The sequence below is a fragment of the Perca flavescens genome, chromosome 8, assembly GCF_004354835.1.
Source record: "Perca flavescens isolate YP-PL-M2 chromosome 8, PFLA_1.0, whole genome shotgun sequence".
Classification (NCBI taxonomy): Eukaryota; Metazoa; Chordata; class Actinopteri; order Perciformes; family Percidae; genus Perca; species Perca flavescens.
This window is the reverse complement of record NC_041338.1, coordinates 19,149,865-19,176,527: the sequence shown is the minus strand read 5'-3', so window position 1 is coordinate 19,176,527 and position 26,663 is coordinate 19,149,865. Positions and strand designations below refer to the sequence as shown.

Sequence of the window (26,663 nt, the reverse complement as noted above, 5' to 3'; positions counted from 1 at the left end):
TTAGGGGTACCAAAAAGTGAGCCGAGTCGAGCCAAACCATACAGTGGAAAACCGGCAACAATGTATTGCGAGTGTAGGTTCTTCAGCCCCTATGAATGACTTTTTAAGGCAAAACAATTAATGAAACCTCTTTATTCTTAGTGAAATTGCTTTGTACATGTCATGAAATATTAAGTGTTTAGTAATTATGTTAAAACTATTTAACACCCAATACTTAAGAATCACTGTACGCAACCATAACAGTGTGCAGTAGTATACTTTAATATATAAAACAGAAAACATCCTGATTAAATTTTGTTGCAATTTTCTCGATTTTTATCTAAAAACAAACACTAATGATTGTGCTGCAAATGTATAAACTCAGGATTGTAAATAAAACAATATACACTGTAAAAACAATTTACAATAAAAAATATAATACAAAATGCAGTATATACAGTCTGTATATTGGCACTGTCACTCTATCCATTAACTTAATAACTTAGTTGACAAAAATGAAAAAAAAAAAATCCCATAAATGACAATAAATGAATAATTATTGCTTGATGCAAAAGAGCTTTACTGACAACACAAGAAAAATATTAAATGTAGTACGTTTTAAATCACCATAAAATAGTAAATTACTGGGTTCTCCAGTGAGTTTTGTTCTTGAATTAGCACAATTTAAGTTTGTCCATCTGACATTTTCCAAGTCAGGCTGTAATTGGTTTGCTTGGAGAATACGTCAGGAAAGAGTCAAAAGTCATTGTTAAAATTCCATTCTTTCCAAATGCGCTGTCTGTTGTTGTATCTGTTAGAATACAGAAGAAAAACATGTCATTCCTTTTTGCAATGTACAATAACTAGACAAAGAACCCCAAGTTCCTCCCCAGTTATGTGGCTGTCCACTGGTCCTAATGCTTAGGATGGGTTAAAGGTGCTGTAGGTAGGATTGTGAAGATCCAGGACTAAGCAAAAAAATGTGAACATCGACAACTTCTCAGTCCCTCCCCCCTTTCTGCTAAAGCCCAAAACGGTCTCCTAAGCCCCTCCCCCCACAAGGCTGTAGGTGGTGCCAGAGGAGCCGGATTCTTTTTTTTTTAATTACCTGCTTCATGTAGTTCTACTGGAACATAGGGTCAGTTTCAGCAAATATGACAGAAAGTTAGTTTTGTAAGTCTTACCTACTGCATCTTTAAATGCAATGATTGGATTTTACTACATTGTCCTGTGTGGTTGTATGTGAGGAATTAAGCTTCTTCTGCTTATAAAACCTTTATAGGTGAACCCAGACGTATTCTATTTCCACAACGTTCCACTTCCGGGATTGCCCCGTTGCCGCCGGGAAGTTCTGCCGTATGTCCTTTTTGGCCAGATTTCCGTTACCCAACGCTTTCTTTGTGTTGGAATTTTAAACTCTGGTTGATTTATGAGAACTATGGTTAACTGTTCCTGAGATACCTGCAGGGTAAATCCAGACAGCTAGCTATCTGTCGAATATGAGTTTTCTGTTGCACGACTAAAACAACTTTTAAAACGTACACGTTCTACCAAAACAAGTTCTTTCCCGAAGCTATTTTGCAGCGGCACCGGAGCTCTGTGCGGCGCTTAGTGCCACCCATGACGATTGTTACTGGTTTAAAGACATGCCGATAAACCAGAACACGATTCTCGCCAATCCCGGGAAAGCTGTGTAGACTAGCCAGACCCTCCTTCGCAGCGCTGTGGAGGTAGGTCTGGCAAGGTGAGACTAACCCAGAAATTCAGCGAGTACTATGTAAATTTTGGGGCTCTTTTTGATGTCCAATTTACATTGTCGATTTGAGGCACTAAAGCACTGCGAGCAATTGCTTTTAATTATGTATTAGAGAGGTTTATAAAATCTTGCAAACGACACCTTCAAAATAATACCACAATATCATGAGACTCATTAAATGTTAAGGTACAGTTAATGTATTTGTTCATTAGTGTCTCACCGGTTATAAAAACAGGGTAACGGGCTGATATATTCTGGACCTGCAAACGGACCAAACACGTGAGATAGTCAGGCTGCTCTCTCGACATGAGGTCACACTCATGATAAGGCAAGACCTCCAATATTCCAGCTTCTTGGCACCAGTTTAGGAAGTGCGTCTTCTCTTTTGCCTCTGCACTCAACCTGAATATGAGAGGAGATAGTGTTCAGACAAGCAACACTTTAACAGAAAGGCTTTCATATAAGTGCACAATTAGCATAAAATGATGGCAAACACTCTTTATGGTAATTCAAAATCTGTGAAAGAGATCTAAATTTAAACATAAAAGAGGATATATGGAAACACATTGTGGTTAATTCCAGGAGGTCAGTTAGCAAAATTAAACGAGGTGAGAAACAAGTTTTTTTTTCCAAAGTTGACCCCTACCTTGCATTTTCTTTCAGCCGACGGCTATCTCTGTAGTGCAGCATCCATTTCCACTTCCCCGTTCTGCTTCGCTCTTGCAAGATTTCTGACATTTTTTTCATTTCGCCTTAAAATTCATACAAGTTGATATCATAAGTTAAACTGGCTGCTCACAGGACAAGATCTCAAAACAACAAAAAGCTAATATTTAGTTAAAAGTGCACATACAAAAACTGAGGGACTCCAGTGCAGCTCTGTCGAACATTACAAAGCCACCCCTCGTGAAGAGCTCCTGATGGGTGAGATTCACGACATCATCTGGTTCGTCAATTCCAGCAAACTGCGCACCTGGGGACTTCTTCAGCTCGAGCAAATGTGGGACCTTAGATAGCAGAAAACAGTAATTAATTAATGATTACCTATTGCAAAAGTCCTCTCAGGATCTTTTTTATCAGCTGATCAATTACCTCACAAATGTGCTCTGCAATGTCTTCATTCCTGAGGATGATGAGTAGAGATGAAGAACTATCCTCACCAAGGAAGAACTCAGATGGCTGTACAGCAGTGTGGCCTTCTGCCTCTAACTGTGCCTTTTGAAAATCACAGAGAAATTACCCACATTTATAAAGCAATTTTTTTCAGTCTTACACTGCTTTAGACTTCAAATGAATCACCTGTCTTGACTTGCTTTCATATATTTTGTGACTGCAAATATGTACAAAGGTTATTAAAGGGTTGTATGACATCCTTGAATTCAGCATTTCTTTGATACTAGTGCAGTGGCCGTTTTGGAGCGCGTGCCTGTTCAGAAACGGCTGATTGATGGTTCAGAGTATTTATTTTCCACAACTTTAACTATAAGCGCGGTTTAATTAGTCAAGTAACAATAGGAATTGTTCGTGATATACGGGTTTCCACACGGACCGTTTGAGGTTGCACCTATAGGTATCAGAGTAGCCAAGCGTTTAAGACCACTTGTATGTTCGCCAGACTCTACTTTTAATGATATTAAACAAAGAGAAATGTTCTCCGCTCATCTTAAAATGGTCATAAATCAATATCAGAATGATCAGAACAATGAATGAAATGCAGAGGAGAAGAAAAGAGCATCTGTCTCCACAAAGTTTGATGGTTATTCAACTGTTTTTTTAACTGCAGGAGACATAGTTAGTAGCCAAAGGTCTCAACTACTGCCAGAAAACGTAGACATGCTCATATTCCTGAAAATAAAACTGACCATGTCTTAGGCTGAGCAATGTCAAGACTAAAAAACCTTAGCCATTCATTTTTTATTTTTATTGAGGAAACTACAGTAATTCAGTTACAAGGTCACACAAAGCTTCAATTAGAGTTAGAAGCTCACATCGCAGTTATTGGGTCTTAGGAGGTTAGTTATACAGGAGAGAAATCAGTCATTTGAGTTTGTGGCAAAACCTTTCATAGTGCTCGTTAGGGCCCGAGCGCCGACAGCGGCGAAGGCCCTATTGAAACTGAAGGAATTATTAGTGCGATTTTGGCCATTTCCACATGTCGTACTTTAACGAACTCCTCCTAGAGATTTCATCTGATCAACTTCAAACTCGGTCTGTACCATCTTAAGAAGTTAAAGATAAAAAGTTGTTAAAAGAAAAACTTTTCGTCATAGGCCGTGGCGGGGCGGCCATTTTGTGCATTTCGCCGCCGAAACAGGAAGTGGGTGTAACTCGAGTGTACGTTGTCCGATTACCTCGAAACTTTTCAGGATTCATAAGAGTCCAACCCTGAGGACAAATAAAGGCCGATATTTACTTAAAGTCATAGCGCCCCCTAGTGGCAACAGGAAGTAGGCCTAAAAGTCAAGGTGCTATACTTTAACGAACTCCTCCTAGAGATTTCATCCAATGGACTTCAAACTTGGTCTGTAACATCCCAACACCTTAACGATGAAAAGTGATTAAAAGAAAAACTTTTCATCAGACGGTGTGGGCGTGGCGGCCATTTTGAGTGAGTGTTTAGCGATGAACAAAGAAGTTGTTGTAACTTTAGTGTACGTTGTCATATCTGCCCGAAATTTCTCACGATTGACAAGGGTCCAGGCCTGAGGACACCTACAGGCCAAAATTGACTTTGGGTCATAGCGCCCCCCGCTGGCAACAGGAAATCTGCCTTATATGACAAACATCATCCGATTTGCATGAAACTCAGAATGTGTGGTCTACGTGTGATACTGAGCCGCCCCCTATAATATGGCCACGCCCACTTACTCAGGCCATGCCCCCTTTCATAACATTTGAACCGTTTAAGGCAGAGTCTTGTGTGAGGTGTCATTGAACTCAGCAGAGACTTCCTTCTTCATTGGTGATGGTTTGACCCGGCCCCTATGCTTAAGCCCCGCCCCCTTTCATAAAATTTGAACTTTTTAAGGTACACCCTTGTGTGAGGTATCAATGAACTCAGCAGAGACTTCCTTCTTCATTGGTGATGGTTTGACCCGCCCCCTATGCTTTAGCCACGCCCCTTTTCACAGCTAATGAACCGTATGACGTAGAGTCATGTGTGAGGTATCGTTGAACTCGGCGGGGAGTTCCCTTTTCATTGGTGACAATTTGCGGCGTCTGAGTGCCGCGTAAATGCACGGTCGCAAGGAGCGGAGTCCGCCGGTAACCCCGACGCGCGAGGGCCCGTCCATCGCTGCTCGCAGCTTTAATTTTTCATTTTGTGACTTTTGATTGAATATTTCCAGTCATATTTTGTCTCATGAGCGGATTGTCAGCCCTACACAAGTATACAAAATGGGGTTATTTCATATAGACTATATATTTATTGAATTACCGGAAAACATGCTATATTGTGATAAATAATGTTATCGAGATATGAAATGACCTATAGCGAGTTAGAAGACTTTGGCCATATTGCCCAGTCCTAGCTGTGATCAGAGGTCATGCTGCCCTTCCCAGGAATAAAGGAAAGGACGCTGAAAGATCAGGCGTGGCAGGCCACAGTGAAAGAATGTGGCTGAGACACCACATGTTTCCTGGCTGGTCTGACTAATCACTCAAGCTGAAATTACCACCTTATCTAATGTTTGTTCATTTGTCTTTATCTTTACTAAATATGTGACAGTAAATTTGTAAGTGTAGTGCAGTATACAGTAGTTATGAGATAGTGTTTGAGGACTGAGTAAGAAGCAGTGTATTTAGGGCCCGAGCGCCGAAGGACCTATTGAAACTGAAGGAAGTATTATTACGTCAAATTAATTGCCTTTTTGAGGGCCTTAACATATTCAAAAACTCACCAAATTTGGCGGACGCATCAAGTCTGGTGAAAATGTACGTATTTTAAGGGTTTTGGGAATAGGCGCACAAAAATGGCTCGCCAGCGCCCCCTAGAAAGTTAAAAAAATTGAGCCGCTGCATTGCGTTTAACGTAGACTCACAAAACTTGGTACACGTATGTAACATGTCAAGATGTACAAAAAACTTCATTAGAGCCATACCCTGAACCCAACAGGAAGTCTGCCATTTTGATTTCAAAGTTCAAAATTAGTGCGATTTTTTACTTTAAACGAACTCCTCCTAGAGATTTCATCCAATCAACTTCAAATTTGGTCTTTAACAAGTTAAAGATGAAAAGTTGTTAAAAGAAAAACTTTTCGTCATAGGGTGTGGCCGTGGCGGGGCGGCGTTTCGCCGCCAAAACAGAAAGTGGGTGTATCTTGAGAGTACGTTGTCCAACTGGCTCAAAACTTTTCAGGATTCATAAGACTTCAACCGTGAGGACAATTAAAGGCCGATATTTACTTAAAGTCATAGCGCCCCCTAGTGGCAACAGGAAGTAGGCCTAAAAGTCAAGGTGCTATACTTTAACGAACTACTCCTAGAGATTTCATCCGATGGACTTCAAACTTGGTCTGTACCATCCCAACATCTTAAAGTTGAAAAGTTATTAAAAAGGAAAACTTTTCGTCAGACGCTGTGGGCGTGGCGGCCATTTTGAGTGTTTAGCGATGAACAAAGAAGTTGTTGTAACTTGAGTGTACGTTGTCGTATCTGCCCGAAATTTCTCACGATTGACAAGGGTCCAGGCCTGAGGACACCTACAGGCCAAAATTGACTTTTGGTCATAGCGCTCCCCCGCTGGCACCTGGAAATCTGCCTTATATGACAAACATCATCCGATTTACATGAAACTTAGAATGTGTGGTCTAGGTGTGATACTGAGCCGGCCGCTATACTTTGACCACGCCCACGTACTCAGGCCACGCCCCCTTTCATAACATTTGAACCGTTTAAGGTAGAGTCTTATGTGAGATATCATTGAACTCAGCAGAGACTTCCTTATTCATTGGTCATGGTTTGGGCCGCCCCCTATGCTTAAGCCACGCCCATTTTCACAGCTAATGAATCTTGATTCTTGTGTGAGGTATAGTTGAACTTGGCGGGGAGTTCCCTTTTCATTGTTGACGATTTGCCGCGTGTGAGTGCCGCGCGAATGCACGGTCGCAAGGAGCGGCGTCCGCCGGCAACCCCGACGCGCGCAGAGGCGCGAGGGCCCATCCATCGCTGCTCGCAGCTTTAATTAGCTATATTTTGACTGTGGGGACATACTGATCATACAGATGGACAGCAGAGAATTATTCTGCAGAAGTAGACTTAGAAGTTTGCATGAATAAGAAAAAGATAAGAGAGGGACAGTCGGAGGATAAAAGACGCGTTTCTGAAGGTCGTGACAAAAGAATCCTCCCCCATCAAGTGTGTTAAGGTTATTGTCCGCTTCTTAAATGTCTACAAATGCACTGTCAACGGAGCACTGAGGCTGATCAACGTTGGACCACTGGGAGAGCTGGTCAGCTGATGGAGCGGAGCCAAGGACGACAGGTAGGCCCATCCATTTTACCTGTGGCCCGGCAAACCAAGTGTTTAGCTCTGTAGTTTCATATGCACGGGCTGCCAAAACCCTGGAAGCCCCTAGACATAACGCTAGTATCAAGTTTTCCCAGGGTCATGGTTATGCTGTGACACTAACTTAAAATACAAGCTGACGACAACCTCTGATCTCGATTGAGGCAGACTGATCTCAAAGTGGTGTATGACACGCCAATTCGTATGCTGTTTTTGCGCATTATCAAGACGCATAATCGCTTTTTGGCGCGTTTATTAACGCTGTTTGGCTGCCATTGACCTACATTACGTGTGAATTTTCACTGTAGCGAGTAGTATGAAAGGACATAAGTCCGCGGAGGGAGGTTGGTTGGGGTGGCATACTGGTAAAACACAGGACTTTTACCCAGTAGAGCCGGGATCGCGTGTGGCGTTTGTAAAGCGTTATTTTTTTTTTTTAGCCTTCCCCAATGTTTCTTTCCTAAACCCAACCGTTTGTTTTCCTAAGCGTGTGACGTTAGTCACAGTCGTGTTGTTGTCATTTTTTTTTTGTTACTAAAGCCTTTCCCAATGTTCTTTTCCTAAACCCAACCTTTTCTTTTTAACACGCGTGTGACGTTGTTCTCGCGATAGTACGGCACGTTCTCGCGATAAGATGCCACGTGGCGACCCCACGTAGTGTGTATGTTTACATCCACTGTATACAGCATAGACATACAAGTGGAAAGCTCAAAATGCGTACAGATAACACACCATTTAGCTTTAGGAAAATGGCGTGTATGTTTACGCAAAGTCATGATGCCATGTTGATTGAGGAGACAACTAATTTGTACCGGCGTCTTCTGTACAGGGGATGAGTGTGACATTGTCATACAATTCATTTTGGGTGGCTTATCACTTTAGTTAGTTCAGGAATGCAAGCTATAAATAGTATATATTTAAATACTGCATTAGATGTTGAAAACTTGTCTTACCTTGGTTTCCTCAAAGAAGGCATCATCAGACGTCAATAGTACGTAGAATCTGTACTTTGTTTTACAGGATTTCTTCACAACTGAATTCAGATTACTGCGGAAACTCTCATCCATCTCTCTCTTCATTTGATCACAAAAGTCAAAATGGTTACTTGGTTCAGCCTTTGAGTAACTTCTATGAATTCTGAAGTGTTTGTGTGGTCTAGATGGGATCTTTTTGACAGCACAAACATCATTCATCATTTCCTCATACAGCCTGACACACTCTGAAGTCACAGCAGAAACTCCAGCATGTTCCATGGGGTTCCCTGTTCCCCGAGACACATTTGGAGAATGAGTCTGGTCTTCCTCTGTAGTCTTTTTCCTGTCAGACATGTTTACCTTAATTTTTTGTCCAAGAAGTGACGGTACATCTAAATGTGCAGTCAAGTGATCCACTGAATCCTCCTGCTCTTCTAGACTGCAAAAGTGCACAGTCACAGGACTGGCGCAAGACAAATTCACTTCGTCATGTGTGCCCTGTTGGCGGACGGGTACCCTCTTACTCCTTTTCAAAAGCTGTTTCATTTGTTCTGAGAAGATAAGGCACTCCTGCTCCATTGACGCCTCAGTGGGGTCGTCTTGTAGGCACCTCTGAGAAACCTGCTCCAGAAAAGAATAGGATGTCTTCCTGCTGGTGTTATAGACCGTACACATGAGTGAGCTTTGAGGTCCCAGGAAGAGACGGTCATCTATTATGCCACCATCTTTGTAAACCGCATGTGAAGTTGATGCATCTGAGCAGTCTTTTTGATCAATCTCAATACTCTCTTTAGTTGTTTGCCCAACTTTCTCAACTGAACTATATGTAATGAAACCTTGGTTTCCATCAACAAGTTTAGAGAATTTTTTTGCAGATTCAAAAGACTGTGCGGGGAAAGAAGATAAAGGAATATAGTTTAATTTTGAAATGTCCCTTCCTTGGTACTGCTTTAAAGGATCTTGAAGCACAAATTTAGCTGTATCGGAGTTAGATTCACTTACATTGGATAACCAACTGCTCTTTGAAGAAAGCTCACTGGCATCTTGCTTATCATCATTTAGTCCCTCAAAGTTTTCCTTGAGACTTTCTGTCTTTTTCTCCAAGAACATGGTATTAGGTATGGTGTATGTGACTACGGGGGTTTCTGTCGGTTTATTGACAGAAAAATGGGACATTACAGCATTTTCAATTTGTTTGTCTTTAGAGATGCAACCTGCTTGACATTCATCAGTCTTGGATGGTTTCACTGCCATGACAGGACGCTGACTGTATGAACGCAATTCATGACTTAAATTGCTCTGTGAGGTTGTTTTATGTCTACCTTGGTCAATATTTGGTTTAATGGCTTGCAAACTCTCAGTACAGGGAATAGATCTGTAGGGATGACAATCTTGCCCTACGGAGTTTTCCTGTAATTTATCTATTCTTTCAAAATGGTGTTGTTGAACTGGGGAGTTAGTTTTCTTTAGCTGCAACTTTACACCGAGTACTTCCTCTAATTTACTTTTGAAAGGTGATATGAGAAAGTTACTTGTTGATTCTGTGTGCAGTTCTGGTGAGGTAGAGGCTGACACCACTGCTGGTGTTGTATTGCATTGCATTTTCTTGTCCTTAAAGTCAGATGCAATGTGGCTTGTGGTGAAGCAAGTGGGGATGTACTTGTTTTTGGGGTTAGGAGTTTGATCAAGAGAGTGTTTCTCAGCTTCAATCTGGCTGGATGTTTTAGTGTGGCTTGTTTGGTGGCGGAACTTGTCTATACTTTGAAGAACTCTATGAGTTCTTAGTTCAAGATCATGATGAGGGGTGGCATCACTGTTAAATGTAGACTTGTGAGGCACCTCATCCTTTCTGGATGTTGAGCCTGTATTAAGACATTTCTGAGTCATGTTTTTGGAGGTTTCACTACCACTAAAAGCAGAAGCACTAGTATTACTAGGTCCAGAGCAAGTTAAGTACTGAAATGGTTTCTCGTCCATCGTTGGGGTAGGGCACCGGTCGTCAGACTCACTTCCCGAGACCACTGGCTGGTTGGTTTCCCTTACATCAAGAAGTGAAAGTGATATTTTGACAGCAGACCGTTCTGGCTTTTTACTGTACATTTCAGATGTACCGCCTAACCCTGTGGGTTGGACAGTTTCAGGGTAGGTAGTTTTACTGATAAATGGTATTTCTTCCTGGTCAACTTCTTCAACCTTGCCTTGTGAGTGTGTGTCGTGTTGTTGTACTGTATCCTCTCTGGAGGAGTCTATTCCAATAAATGGAATTAAACTCACAATATTGATCTTTTCCAATCCCACATTTGTTTTTTCGATCTGTTTGAGGTCTGTTTCTTTAGTCAATGCAGCTTCAGCTTCACACTGAGGGGAATGAGCCTGATGATAAAATTGTTCTTTTTCAATTGGGTTTACAACTTTTTGATCTCCCTCAATTGATTGGGTATCCCCATCTTCATGATCAACACCGATTAGATTGAAGTTTGCCATTACTTTGTTTTGGCATTCTGTTTCAACACTCTCATTTGTCTGGGGAATTGACCCATTTGCGTTAGAAACCTCTAACGAACAGTTGTTCTCATCAGACATGGGTAATGCTGCCTTCTGATAATGTGCCTTATCTGCCAAACAAATATATTTTTTTGAATTTTCCTCAACTGCTGGTTCATTAGAAATAGGCTCCATTTCTGATGAAGTGTGAGGAGATTTTTCTGAAATGGCATTTTCATCTGTCAACACACTGCCATTTGCCCACAGCATTCTCAAGTGCAAATCATGGCAGGCATCTTCTTTGTTGCGTTTAGGTGGTTGCTCATCAAATGGCGGTTTCTGATTACACTCTGTAATGCAATCTTTCTTTACTGAATCTGGGCCATCACAATTCATAGGTAGTGGTTGATCACTCAATTCACTATTAGCTTCCACAGGTGAAACACAACTGTCTTTCTCATCAAATCCATTTTCTTTTCCAAAGGGATCTTCATCTTCGATCACTTTACCTTTATAGACTGTACAACAATCCACATCTTTAACATTTTCAGCCTTGCCTGGTGAGACTGATATAGGTTCCTCTCCAGATAACTGCTTCTCATTTTCCAAAATATATCCATTGCAGACTATACCTGACTCTTTGTTTGTTGAATCATCATCTGTAAGAATCACTTTTGGAGAAGGTTCTACATTTCCTTGTTGGTATGGATTTTCTTTCACTTCCAAGTTTTCCCCATCTTTGGATTCAATTGCATCATGCTTAACTGTAAGAACCACATTGCCTGCTTCTTTGTTGGAGTCTACCTCTACAACTGTCACAGATTTTGATGAATCCTTTCCATGTTTTTGAACTAAACTCATTGCTGTAGCTTCTGAATTTTTAATGCCATCTTTCATATCTGTCTTCTCATTGTTGCATCCATGTAACACATGGCCTGAAGCAATCTGATTTTCTGGTCGAACAGATACACTTTCAATCTCTTTTTGTACAATGAATGTTCCATCACCTTTACAGGATGGTACATCAGTGTGCTCCAGGCTCCCAGCTTTTTTTCTCTTGTTTCCAATGCCATCTTTCGTATCAGTCTTCTCATTGTTGCATCCATGTAACACATGGCCAATTCCTGAAGCAGTCAGATTATTTTCAGGCTGAACAGATGCGCTTTCCATCTCTTTTTGTACAACAATGAATGTTTCATCACCTTTACAAGATGGTACATCAGTGTGCTCCAGCCTCCCAGCTTTTTTCATCTTATTTTCAAGGCCATCTTTCAGATCTGTCTTCTCATTGTTGCATCCATGTAACACATGGCCAATTCCTGATGCAGTTGGATTTTCTGGTCGAACAGATACACTTTCCATCTCTTTTTGTACAACAATGAATGTTTCATCACCTTTACAAAATGGTACATCAGTGTGCTCCAGGCTCCCAGCTTTTTTCCTCTTATTTTCAATGCCATCTTTCATATCCGTCTTCTCATTGTTGCATCCATGTAACACATGGCCAATTCCTGAAGCAGTCGGATTATTTTCAGGCTGAACAGATGTGCTTTCCATCTCTTTTTGTACAACAATGAATGTTTCATCACCTTTACAAGATGGTACATCAGTGTGCTCCAGGCTCCCAGCTTTTTTCATCTTATTTTCAAGGCCATCTTTCATATCGGTCTTCTCATTGTTGAATCCATGTAACACATGGCCAATTCCTGATGCAGTTGGGTTTTCTGGTCGAACGGATACACTTTCCATCTCTTTTTGTACAACAATGAATGTTTCATCACCTTTACAAAATGGTACATCAGTGTGCTCCAGACTCCAAGCTTTTTTCCTCTTATTTTCAATGCTATGTTTCACATTTGTCTCCTCATTGTTGCATCCATGTAACACATTGCCAATTCCTGAAGCAGTTGGATTATTTTCTGGCTGAATAGATACACTTTTCATCTCGTCTTGAACAAGAATGAATGTTCGGTCATCTTTACAAGATAGTCCGGTGTTCTCCAGGCTCCCAGCTATTTTCCTCTTACTTTCATAGGTGCTTCCGGCATCATTTATCTCATTGATGATCTCTGTGTAGTGTACTTGTTTTTTGTTACACTGAAATAAGAAAAAGAAAACAGAATAAGAATAATTACATATATTTTGTGTGAAAACCGTGACTACTGTTTTGCCATGACTTTTCGAGGTCACTATGCTATTAATGCACCAGCAATTCAAACAATGAATACTGTAAATCACAATAACAAAGCTAGTTGTCATTAACAGGTGCATCAGTCATAAACAAAGTACCCATTTTGGCATTACATTTGCTGCTTCTCTGTCTACTTTATTCCCATCAGTCCTAATACAATAAATAAGATGTATGATTCCATTCCCTTTCATTTGATTAAATCTCTGTAGCCATCATGCAGTACATCAGAAGCATGGTATGTGCAGTCCATCTGTGGAATGTGCACATTACCAGAGTGCAGCACAAGTATGTACATGACTGACACTGCACAGGGCTCTTGAAAATAAGTGCACAAACATCAATAGTTCTTCTGGTATATGTGGTGCAAACTATTAGGAGCATAGGAGGCATCGTCAGGAAGCTGGGATGTACTTACATCAGACTGCATGGGAGTTGGGTTGTCTGGGACAATAGTTCTTGGTAGGGTCTCCCATTGAAAATTGGTCCATGGTCAGAAAAGGAGTGATTTGAACACCCTTATGAGAAGGCCATAACAGGACTTAGCCAACTTATCTGGAATATGGGGCTCCCTCTTGAAGCCAAGACTTGGAGGGTAGTCTACACAGGATCACATATAAGCTATACGGCTTTCCCAGTCTGAGCTCAAACACAGGAGGCATGGCCTTTTCTGTTCTGGGATCACCACCCTCAAGAAAAATAAATAATGGGCCTGGTACATGGTTAGTTGGGCAGCCCTTGTCTAGTTGAACACTAGCCACTGAAACTACCAATCAGTAGGTGGATAGTCACCTTTGGTGGAGGAGTTGAGACTTGTACAGGAGGCAGAATGGCACCAACTATACGTAGTTGGCCTCATTTCTGTGCTCCTGGATAGAAGCTGGACTTTCCCTGTCTGGAGTTGTCCAGGATGCTGCCTGTTTTAGGCTAGGCAGGCAACCGCAGGGCACAGAGCTCCAGAAATTCAGGGATATTTAAGAGCAGGCAGCACCGGAATAAAAACACCGACACATCACAGACAATATGACAATAACATCCAAAAAGCACAATTTACTCTAAAATACTTTAAAATGAGTAGGTAGTACTGTTCATAGTTGAGTACACCGTCCTTAATGTGGCCCAGGAAACATTTCTGTACACTGCTAAAATAATGTGGTCATACTGTATGTGGTTCAGACCACCTCCGAAATGAGTCGTGGGTGCATTCCCATATGTACTTACAACTGTCCACTTGTGATCAGATTATTCAGGACGGATTTTAATACCAGGTGTAATAACAGGTATATGTGCCAAATAGCATTTCAGAGTCTTTATATCAGATGGTGGTAAAACCTGGTAGATTGACAGAATAAACCGGGGTAGTGAATTTAACTCTAAATGTCCATCAGAGCCTCCAATTTTTTAGCATCCCAGGGGAGGATGGAGATGAGAGAGCCCTGTCCAAAGTCTCCATTGCAGAATGCAGAGACAACTGTTTGGAGCTATGTATAAAAGATCTGAGGGGATTTTGAGAGAGAGTTCTTGTGATCCCATGAAGATGCCATAGCACTCTGCCAGAAAACTATTGTCCCTTTCAACTCACCCTCTTATAATAAGTCTTTATTGATAGTCCCTTAATTATGCAGATGAAAATATGTCTATTACTACTTAACAAGCGCACAAATCTGATCCTTTAATTGTTCTATATTCTAAAGACCATCTGGAAATCATTACAAATACATTAAATGCATGTATTCAATGTAACGGTAATCTTAGAACCAAACCTGAATTGTGCTTGCCACCTGTAACCCCATGGATGACTTGAGTGTCTTCAATGTTTCAATAGCTTCTTTCAGATCACCAGACACAGAAGTTTCTTTTCTGTTGACTTGTGGATCTGAAGTGACAATCTCTGCATTTGAGTTTCTCAGTGACAAGTCCAAAACCACAGATCCTTGGTCCAACACAGAATCCTGTTTTTTGCTGAGGTCCAAAGCTTTTGAAATCGAATGGTCTGAAGCGTCTGTTACACTCGGGAAAGGAGCAAATGAATTAGCCTTGAGCTCAGATTGAGCCAGTGTTGATACCATTCCACTAGGCATTTCCAAAGAATCACTCTCTTCTGAACATGGGTATGAGTCAACATGAAAGAACCTGGCTGTGGACCGGCTGTAGAACAGACCAATCCACATGTGGACGATGAGCCGCACTTCTTCATTGGTGTCTTGCATGGAGAAATCCCACGGGCTGTCAAATATGTGAAATGTACAAAAAATTAGCTCTTTCAATTGAATAATTGGTTATTATGTCATCTGACCTAAAAGTCAATGTTACCACATATTGCCCACATTTCTCAACTAGATACAAACAAGTATAGCACTGAAATTATGTTAAAAGATACTTTTTTTTACTTTTATGTTAAGATTCTTTGTATAAAAAAGTAACACATATGTACATACCCATGCAAGGCTCGGACGATAGTTCTATCCTTTGAGTCATTTGTGAACTTGCTGTCTAGATTAAAGTCATAGTTTTCTTTCCATTCCTTTGTGACTTGGATAGATCCATCCTTGTCAACAAAGGTACGGGAGTGTCTGAACTTTCTTCTGCACACCATGTGTTTTTCCAAGTATTCTGGAGTCCTGTGGTAGTTTTCACTTCTGTCTGTCTGGCTGACAGATGGGTGTAGTGTTTTAATTCCATCGCCATACATTGTCTGGTGATGGTGCAGCAGTCTGGTAGAACCACTTAAAGGAGATACCTGGAAGGGTGTACCTGGCAAACCCAACAGTAGAGAGGAAGATGGGGGCAATGAGTAAGCATGTTCTTTAGATACCAAACCAACCAATTCACTACCTCCCATAAGATGGCTTGGTGAAGGAGACTCAAGAGGCCGCATGGATCTAGCAGCAGGCTGTCTAAGCAGAGCATGAAGAACTGACTCTTGTTCAGCAGTGGTAACATCTTTTGTAAGGTCACACTTCTTCAAACTTGTCTCAGGTTCTCTCTCAAGTGCTGGGTCTGGTTGTGGTGGAACCTGGTCATTACTGGCACTGAGTGCCAAGTCAGCAAGTAAGTTCAAAGCATCTGTAGATGAGCAAGCACTGTTCATTTTTTCCTTAACAGTCTTGGTGACAGAATTATCCCTAGTACACTCTTTGTAATTGAGTTTTTCACTGGCATAACAAGCTGGGGTTTGAAAATGCAACCACCCTGTGAAGACAAAACAGAGGAGAAAAAGAGAAACAGCATGAAAATAAAAAGTAGCACATTGAAAGCATTTGAAATATACCTGTTTTACTATTAGGGACCTGTCACCAACTTGTAAAATATGCCACTGTTTCAAACAAAGGGATTGGTTTATTAAGCCAATGACAACATGTTTGGGTGCAGATGCATAGGACAGGCAAAAATGCAGCACAGGCAAGAGAAGAGCAAAAGCAAACTAAGAACTAGCCAAGACTTAGCCAAGCGCAGTGATAGCAAGCTGAGGACAGTTGCAAAGGTGACAGATCCAAGAAAATGGTCAGTCAGTTTCAATATCATGCACAATACTGAAGATGTGTTAATTATCATGCACAAAATACCATTTCCATATTTCAGAATTTTGAAATAGAACTCACATTTCTTTTTCACATTATCTGCAGAGATGCCTTGATGCTTTTTGAGCATTTTAATCCTTCCCCTTCTTGGAAAGATTGATGGAGGCCTGTGTATGATTTGAGGTTGTTTGTCTAAAATGGTTTGTTCTTGGGTCTCTGATGAGTCTTGCCTTTGTTGAGTATCCTGACCCTCAGTTTTCTTTATCTTATCTGGTGTCTCTTTAGGGGTCAGGCCTAGGGCATATGCAAAAAGAGGGTCAACTGACAGCATCTTTGAAACTTCCTTGACATGCGCATTGGTGTCCTGGACACTTGTAATTGTATAATTACTCTTCAGCATCCCAGTGTCTGAATCAACTTTGCCCTTCTTGAGATGGGGCTCAGTGTCTTGGGCAGTATCTGCAGTCATCTCCTTTGACACAAGTAAATCCATTTTTCTCTTTCCTCTTAGAAGAACTGATTTCAATTTACTCAACAATAATTCACCTTTTGTGGCAATCTTTTCTGGGGAGAGAGTATTAGTATGCTTTTCTTTAACTGCTTCTGAGGGAGAAGTTGCTGTGGAATCAGTCTTTGAAGAATGTTCAGTACTCTCTTGATTCAAAGTCAATAAACCATTGCCATCATCTGAAGGTCTCAAAATATTGTGTTCAGGATTAACATCATTAACAACAATTTGAAAATGGTTTCCTCCATCCTTGGATGTTGTAGCCTCTGTTTCATCCACTGCTGTCTTTGGAGCAGTGCTAGACTCCTGCTCCATTTCGACTGTGTCATTAACAGAGGCATCAACCAACATTTTTTCATCTTTTGTAGATGTAATCTTATCCTTTAAAGACTTAATCTGATCAGCAATATCTAGAGAGCCATGAGGCACCAAGATTCTTCCACATTCGCTGATGACCGGCTTTAAGTCCCAGCGCTCAGTTTTCTTTCTCAGAGGAAAAGTTTCAAGTTCCATTAAAAATGTGCTTTCAGAGTTCTGCTGTCCAGGGTCTACTTGTTTCTCCTCTGCAACCGCTAAACGAACAGATGATGGTTTTCTAAATTTGCACTGTCGCCTCTGTACTTTCCTCCGCTCAATATAAGAAGGATTACTCAACTGTGGGTGGCCTGATGATTCCTTGGCCTGGTCTTCCTTCTGACTCTTCAAATTGTCATCCTCCACTGGTATTTGTAAACTTCGAGTCTCAACGCACACTTTAGATACCCCTTTCCGACCTTTGTAATGTCCCCTACGTAGTTTCCTCTTTTGTGTTTTCGTGAGTTTGGTGAACTCAGGGCAATCCAAAACCTTTTTGGTTGTAACAGTCTTATCATTCAGAGAGTTCACTCCTGTCATTTGTAATTTGGCTGTTGAAAAACCAGAAAGTTGAATGTCATTATGCATTGTTGCAGACACAGTACTGATCATACCTAAACTCTCATCAGTGACAGTTCGCTCTGCCGATGTGATGCTGACAATCAGCTCTGCAGGAAGGTCATGTGATGTAGAGGCAGTCAAGACATTTTTTGCCCCCATGTCATCAGTTTTGATCAGCACAGTCATATCAGATTTGCCAGTGTATTTAGTAGCATCCCCAGCATGCAAATCATCTGGTACAACATTCTGAGGCACAGCTGTTACGTCAACTTGTACTGCAGCACTTGTTATACAACTGTCAACAGGTGTTTCAATGTTTACAGGAGATCTCTGGCCTGTCAACTGGTCCTCTGACTCCATGCTAACAGGATTGGCTGGTGCCTCCTCAGGAGATGACAGACAGATGTAGACATCATCATCAAGGTCTTCTATTCGCTCCTCTTGTCTAGGTGCCAGGATTTCTGAAGCTTTGGACAATGGCAGTTGAAAAGAGACTGGTTTGCTCAAGTATGACCTGAAGCTCTGCCATGCCCTGTTAGTCAACTCCGGGCATGAGTAGAGGTGCTTGTGGGCATCCAGCACATCATACTGATCTGGAAAGATGCTGAGTTCCCTTGCAGGACTTAACGCCAACCCAGGATTTATCAGGGCTGCGTAACGCTGCATATGCTGTGCCAAGACTTCACACAGTTCTTCACCTGGGTCAATGGATGTTTTCTCAACTTCGCCTTCTGCATAATTAAGCACCTGTAGAACCTGCAGTATTTCAGATGAAATGGCAGGCTTTTTCCCTCCAGATTTGGTGTCTGTGAAAAATCAAGAAAAAGCACTTGTTTAATCTCTGCTTTTCTATTTATAAATATATCAACATATTAAAAAAGGTCCCATGGCATGAAAATTTCACTTTATGAGGTTTTTTAACATTAATATGCGTTCCCGCAGCCTGCCTATGGTCCCCCAGTGGCTAGAAATGGTGATAGGTGTGAACCGAGCCCTGGGTATCCTGCTCTGCCTTTGAGAAAATAAAAGCTCAGATGGGCCGATCAGGAATCTTCTCCTTATGAGGTCATAAGGAGCAAGGTTACCTCCCCTTTCTCTGCTTTGCCCGCCCAGAGAATTTGGCCCACCCGTGAGAGAGAGACATCATGGCTTTCAAACGAGCAAAGTGGCAGTTGGTCAAGGCCACACCCCACCCTCCACCTTTCCCCCCCACTCCCCCTTTCTCCTCCTCAATAGCTACAGACACAGAAATGGCACATACTAAGGAAAGCTCATTGTAGGACTGGCTCTAGTGGCTGTAATTATGCACCAAGTCTGAATTTTGGGAAAGAGACTTCAGATACAGTTTTAGGGGACCACTGAGGTCTATATAAAAGCATCCAAAGAGCACCATGTCATGGGACCTTTAAATGAAAATATCCACTGTTAAACACATGCTGTAATCACCTGTCTGTATAACCTGCGAGACTGGAAACACAAACATGCCTTGCAGGACATCAGTTGCACTGGAACCAGTATCTGGAAAAACAAAAAGATACTGTATGTGGCCGATATGAAGTTATATCATGGTTGTAAACAAAAATAGAATTCAGCAGGTTTTGTCGTGAGACCGACAACATCATTTTTATATCTTACCATCATATGTGAGGAAATGTGAGGAGTGCAACAGGATAAGAAAACCACCATCATTCAGCTGAATAGTGAGAGCCTGTGCATAAATGAGCAAGTTTGTCAGATACAGTTTTTGGATGTTGACGGCAAGGAAAATCTAATATTATCATGGAAACTGATTAGATTGACTGGGAATTTCCAGTGTTGAAACAATTGATTAGTCAATTGACAGAAAATGATTGATAATTCCAACAATAAATAATTGTTTGTTTATTAATAATTAATTGTCATTCTTTGATTTAAAAAATACCAATAATTTGCTGGTTACAATTGTAAAAATGTAAGGGTTTGCTTGGTTTCCTGCATTTCATATCAGTTAAAATAGAATACTATACGTTTCTGACTGTGACCAAACTGAATAAACCACCACTATGGGCTCTGATAAATCGTGAAGGGTATTTGTGATTATTTTTGACATTTTATGGAATGACTAACCTAAGCCTCACAATCTCTGAAAAGTTGACAATAAACAGAAACTCACAAGATCTTTCTCCTTGATCTCACGCAGAAGTAGAGGGAGTGAGTTGGTTTCTACTGCCTCAGAAGAAACTAACTCATACAGACTAAAGTATAAGCCATCTAGAAAGACTGAAAGACATAAAAAAGCCAAATTCATCAACGATATATTCAAAAAATCTAAGAATTTTCTTGAGACACCATTTCTAACTCTTGGTTAATAAGGCTGTTTTTTCTAATATTTCAAACACACCTTCACCAGAGAAGCAGGTTTCAAAGACAGCCCTTGGCAATAGCTTTCTCAGATCTGACATGGAAATGGCTCTGCCAATTTTCACCACTGGTGGTCTACAATGGAAAAATAAGACAAAGTACAGAAAATAGGTTATAATTTAAATCATCAAAGACATTTAAGAATTAAAAAAGGTGTGTATTTTCTATTTTCACAGTTTAACTTACAGTTCTGCAGGGATTAAGGCCACTGTAGACCTCAGACCAACATCATAGAACAGGGTGCCTATTTGAAGCTGACCCCTCCAAGGAAAGTAATGACAAACTGGTGGTGGTGGAGAATTAAATTAGGAAATTCATAACAATCAATTTTCAGTAAATGGATCTTTTAGACAACAATATTTACTTACCGAGATTTTTCACCTCACTGAAAGAAATATGAAAACAATGATCAATTTGACATTACTATTATTAATTTGTATAAAATAGTATTTGGTAAAGTACATGTGTTGCTGTAGTGATACAGAACCTTTTCTCCTGTGATGCTACAATCGTTGCTTTGGTATCCGTGTATGAAAATGATACAATGGCAAAAGGACAGGCAGCGCTGGGAGATTGAGTCGTCACATTACTTCCATCATCTAGCAGCTCATACATGTAATACTGCAAGGACAAAGCAAGACGCACTTGAGCTGCCTAAAAGTACTCAACAATATTGTGCTCATAAGGAAGTACACACAGAAAGATTAGAAAAACACATATACCCCTGTTCCACTAAAATTAACATGCTTTTGCAGGGTTTTAAGTTTGGGTAAATATATGTTAAAAATAGGCAATAGAGTCCTTCTCTATTGCCAGTAGGCGAGTATGCCTTTTGTTTTTTTTTCCTGGTGTGTCACATTCAACATCACGAACACGCTGGAAAACAGGGTTAGTAAACAGTAGAAAGCAAAATGGAAGCTTGTGACGATGTTACGGTGGTTGCTTCTCTTTATCTGTTACTTATTCAGTCTCTCTATCAAACTCGGTGCCGACTAATATGAAGTGATGTCCAAGCGCTGCTAGGCGGAGACGGATTTGTGGCCAAGATGACAGAACATCATCTACCACCATAGGCAACGTGCATCGTAGCATCGTGCTGGAAAAAGGGAGAAAATTAGCGTGTCCACCCGGGCATCATGTTTCTATCACTGTCGACCGGCGCTGGAACCAATCGAGCCCTATGACAACTGCAGAGTTATTTGTCCTGGGAATAAAGGCTGATTGTAACCTTTCCCACCAAAAACAAAAGCCAGATGTTACTGGGATTTTTTTTAGGCTGGGGGAAATGGCCTATATAGTGCACTACCACCACAAAATCTGGCGGGTACGCGCCACACACGGCGGAGAAGTTGAGAGAAAGGATTGTGTCTCTGTCCGTGTGTGCGTGCGTGCGTCCTTGAGAACTGTAACTCGTATAACTTATGTTGTGAGTTAATTGTAGCATTGACCGGCATGAAATCGGCATATGTCAGACTGACCTGCCGGTCGCCAGTCATGGCCGAGCACGCGAAGCATGGCTTCGGTAGCCGTCATGTTGAATGTAAACAAAAAGCTGCTCACCGTCGCTGCGCTATCCTCGTCGCATAAAGCCCGCCTCAACAGTTGTGATTGGTGTAAAGCCCGCCTCAGCGGTTGTGATTGGTGCCTCAATTTTGAGGACATTGGAAATGGGTTTGAATGGGCTCTTCGCCAGACTGACTTGCGGAGCAAATCTCAAATTTGCCGGAACTTCGTCAGGGTTTACCCAGGCTAGCAATATATAGCAGCGTTTCTCAAATGGGGGTACGCATACCCCTAGGGGTACTTTGGAGTACTGCAGGGGGTACGTAAGATATATAAAAAAATATATATATATCAGTTGTGCATAATTCCTAAAATAATGATACAACAAAATTTGTGAATAGATTTAGTGATTCTTAACATTGGAAATGTAGCATTTAAGTGTTTTCAGTTACAATATTGTTGTTTAAACACTGACAGCTAGCGCTGTATTGTGCCTCTTTATATAGCAAGGTTATTTTTTCTACCGAAAATGTTTTGTGCTGGTCAGGGGGTACTTGAATGAAAAGAAAATTCAAAGGAGGTACATTATTGTTAAATATTTGAGAACCACTTCTATATAGGACGGAGAATGGGAAATGCTGTGCTGTATGATTTTCATCACCAGTCACATGCCTCTTCTTACCTGGGTTCTCTCGAAGGCAAGAAAGGAGCTGGTTTTGGCAGATACTGAAGGCAACTGTTCTGACACATGACAGTCAAACCCCACAGTGGGCGCAGTGAAGTTCTGGGTGTAGCTCTCTAAAACCTTTTTAACTCTACCCTGTTGGTAACAAGAAAGGACAAAGATGTTGTTCATAAAATATTTTCTAGGAACAAAAACACAATGACCACATACCTAACAAATATTTCACAATTTCTTTCTTTCAATACCTTTGTCAGCCTGATGATGGCAACGTATCCAGATTTCCCATGATACCAGCGATTGAGATCCAAACAGTCAGAGTACATTGATACATAAACACCTAAACAAAGAAAACTTTCACTTAATGGGTCTAGTTAAAAATAAATACAGGGAGGGTCACTTATCAAGATTTAAGGACATAATAAACCAATACAATAATTAACTTATAACTTTAAAGTGTCTTTCACAACACCTGGCACTTCTACAGCAGCGAGGCTGCACCTTGAAAGATGAATGTGTAACAGCTGTCAAGGACACATCACAGGTTTAACCTCACCACACCCACTGCAGCTGAACATGAACTCTACATGTTACATTATGTTCTCTATCCAGTTTTTAATAACACTAAAGATACTTTAGGCGATTTCTTTTACCTAGATCTGGGCTTTCACTCGTAAATGAAGCACTTAATTCTTAGTTTCCACAGGGCAAATCAACAAACTTTAATCATTCCACAAGGAGAACGTGTAGTCTCCCGGCAGCAGAAAGAACGCCTAAAAGCCCTGACACACCAAGCAGACAACCAAGAAATAGTCTGACTGAGGCGTGCCTCGCCTTTGTCTTGGCCAAAAAATTGCACATGAACACAACGCAAAGATTACAGATGACACCCAACTACCATGTTTGTTCTGTGCCTGCGTGAGAGGAAATAACTCTCCCTAACAGCAGGTGGCGGTAATCTATTAGTCATTCAAAAAGGGAAAGCGGATAAAAACGTTGCTATGATACCTACAACTAAGAAGTGTTTGCCCGAATCAGCAGCGGCAGAACAGAGCCTACAGTCCCTCTGCTTCACTCCCCGCCGGAAGACATTTTTTGTCAGTTTTGACAGCTCTGTGTATTGGATTGATCAGATGAGATGGAAGATGAAAAAAATGATAAGAGCCTTCTGTGCGCTTTCACAGTCGTTTGTTTGCTTGCTTTCTTCACCGTTTTTTTGTTCTTGTTTACTAATTAATTTAAGCTACGTAAATAGCCAATCAGATGGAATCCTTGCGCCGACACGGACACTGATTCAACATGTCCAACAAAAAAAAGGCAGACGAAGGCCGAAGTGTGGCGATGGTGTGTGACACACTGCAAAAAACTAGAGCGACGGACGCACACACACACCAGCTGTTGGCCTAACTTGGACCGACGGCCAGTACATCAGGGCCTTAATGGCCACCAGATACTAGGATTTTAATAGTTATCTTCACTACTTCTAATGTATCTCGGTGAGAATTTTAAAAATGAACTGACAGGAGAATGACATCAGCAGACGAAAAATAAGGTGTGGATGTTTCCGCTTCATCACTAAAGGTCACATGTACAGGCCTATTCATGTCTTACAAATACATAGTGTATGTTCTTAAGTGGGGTAAGAGCCAGTTTATTATCAATAGGGTATTAGACTCATGTTATTACAATATAAAAAGTATAATTAAATAATTACAATGCATTGAAATATGAATGGGGATAGATAAGACACTTGACAAAGAGCGACATTCAGGTAAATTCTCTCAGGTCTCTATCTGAATGTAGGAGGCTAAACAAAGAGCAAATAACCTGTTTGGTCGGTTTGGTGTGTCTTTTACACTCCCCCTGTAGCAACGTGCAGACAAAGTGAAGAGTAACTGTATAACCTTTCCAAATATCTCTTTTAGCCATCAAAAAAGCAAGTCATAATATTAAGAATAAATGTGTATTTGAAGAAATCTGTTGCAATACCACTCCGGTGTGGTTTCATACCACTGTCTACAGAAAAACAAGGACTTTGACCAATGTTTATACCTGATAACTTCCTCACTTATCAAAGCCTTGTGGGTGGAGGGACAACAGACAAAATATTTTAGAGGAAACATTTCAAATGTGAAGTAATATAGAAAAACACATTACAGGAATACATGTTAAAGTTAAATGAGATCCATGTTTAAATGAACAGTGAAACAAGACAATAAATGGCAGTGTCTGATGGCCACCCACCAAGAGTCCGGTTCTGTCCGAGGTTTCTTCCTGATTAAACAAAGCTTTTTTTTCTCAACTCTGTCGCACCAAACGCTTGCTCTTGGGGGTGGAATTGTTGAGTCTCTGTAAATTATAGTGTGGTCTATACCTATTCTATCTGTAAACTTCGGTTATGATTTAACACTATAAATAAACTTAAATTGAATTACATGCTAAATTCATTGTATTTCTGCTTTTGACACAATTCATATCCTGAACTGCTGTGCACCAACTTATAGTTTCTGTTTCAGAACAGAAAAGCTTCCACTTTCACTTGTATACATTTATACAGCTATTCAACTTGCTTTCACTTTCAAAAGTAGGGGAGCAAAAACTGAACATGGACAACTCCTTAGCTTGATCTCCTGCACACTACAGATACTTTAAACAAGCCAGATGCATACAGACAGTCTTCTGGATATCGCCATCAAGGTAATAACTTGAGGTAAAATACTTAAAATGAATGAGAAAGTATTAATGTTATTCTTTACATTTTTTTAACCAAGTAACCAGTAAGTATATCTATGTTACAGAAATTGCTGTATACAAATCTGAACTCGGAGTTCAGTGCATAATGTGACATCTTGTTCGGTCGTGGCTGAGCTGCGGAGTGTCACTGTGATTTCATTACTGGTTGATATAATGGCAGTATGAGAGGAGGAAATAAAATCACCACAAGTTACCTTTGGAGGGATCTCCAAGAGTGGTGCATGTGCTGTTTCCAGTGAGCACACCAGTTTCTCCAAGTGCATTTGCCTTTAAACAAAGACAAATATCGATATCAATAAGATCGGAAGATTTGTTGGAGCAGGTTGTTTTTTTTCCATCAGGTGTGCTGGTGTTTCAAGCGTTTTACCTTGTTGACATCATCAAACAGCAAAAACCCATAGGATTCTTCCAGATCCTCCTCTGAATATCCTTCTTCTTTTCTCTTTGCTCGGAAAGCACAATACTGATATAAAAGAAGAAAGTATGTTCATGACAACCAAACCTAGCTATGTAAAAATAAACGGATTTAAAATTTGGACTGACCTTTTCTTCCAGTGCTGGATTTTTTACCAAGACAGCGGATGTATACCTGAAAGACTGCTTTGACTCCTCATACAAGTACGCACTTTTAAGTGGAGCCAAAATATTGTTTTGAAAGACGCCAGAACTTTCTGAGACAGCTACTAAAACACCTGGAAGTGGACAAAAATACAAACATGAGAATCATATAAAAGCGATACTGCGAAATTACAGCAAACGTTTTCGCTTTTCTACAAGAAAAAAAGTTTCCGGATATTTCAAAAGCCTAGGACTTCTTGTAATGTGAGACATGGCACCTTATCTACGCGTCCTTTTTTCGTATAATCATACAACAGCAGTACCTCTAACGTTAACGTTAAATCTCAAATATAGTTAGGAGGGAATAAATATCCGATCCTCGTTTCTTATCAATCCTAAAGTGAAAGTTACACGAGTAGAAAAAAGCTCACCACCTTTCCTCGAGGCACCACCATTTCCACTTTCCATTGCTGAACACTATGAAATATGTCGTTTTCCCTTTGCCCTTCGTTGAAAACTGTTGTCTCTGGTTTTAAACATTACAGCAGAATTGCATAACGATAGTCCTATGTAATCTGTATCCAGCAAACATTCAACAGTGGCGTTAACTTAAGCTTTCGCCGCAGTTTCAACAGCGACATTAATAATGCGACAACCAGGAAGTTGCAAAATTAACGGCCGTCCGAACACGTAGAAACAAAAAAATCCACTTTTATCGTTTTACGGGTATTCAATCCATTTTACAATTAAAGCTCCTTAGTATTCATGCCGGGCTGGTCTACACATGTAGTCCGTTTCGAAAAAGAAAGAGAAACCTATCGAGTTGAAAGCATCCATCTTGAAAGTCTACACCAAACTGTGGTGGTGGTGAGGGTGAGGCAGAACGTTGAAGCTAGTCTGACTGCGCCAGCGATTCACTTTTCCTGTGTGTTTTCC

The 26,663-nt window shown here is 40.8% G+C and overlaps 1 protein-coding gene across 5 annotated transcripts; it reads right to left on the bottom strand.

Annotated features, from left to right (window-relative positions):
* Nucleotides 1-237: 237 nt before the first annotated feature.
* tasor2 (transcription activation suppressor family member 2) lies at nt 238-26,663 on the bottom strand. 5 transcript variants are annotated; one of them, XM_028584285.1, is made up of 22 exons: nt 26,159-26,663; nt 25,713-25,861; nt 25,537-25,632; nt 25,364-25,436; nt 22,664-22,755; nt 22,416-22,553; nt 20,718-20,851; nt 20,599-20,615; nt 20,417-20,513; nt 20,211-20,305; nt 19,983-20,089; nt 19,466-19,538; nt 19,277-19,348; nt 16,489-18,636; nt 15,325-16,078; nt 14,650-15,112; nt 8,194-12,795; nt 2,828-2,950; nt 2,589-2,742; nt 2,382-2,487; nt 1,956-2,137; nt 238-790 (listed from the first exon to the last, which is right to left on the bottom strand). In XM_028584285.1, the coding sequence occupies exons 1-22, from the start codon at nt 26,193-26,195 to the stop codon at nt 693-695; spliced, it is 9,810 nt and encodes a 3,269-aa protein (XP_028440086.1). In that variant the 5' UTR covers nt 26,196-26,663; the 3' UTR covers nt 238-692. The 5 variants fall into 5 exon arrangements, with proteins under 5 accessions (XP_028440086.1, XP_028440088.1, XP_028440087.1 ...); XM_028584287.1 differs by having other exon boundaries at nt 15,325-15,640; XM_028584286.1 differs by having other exon boundaries at nt 26,162-26,663.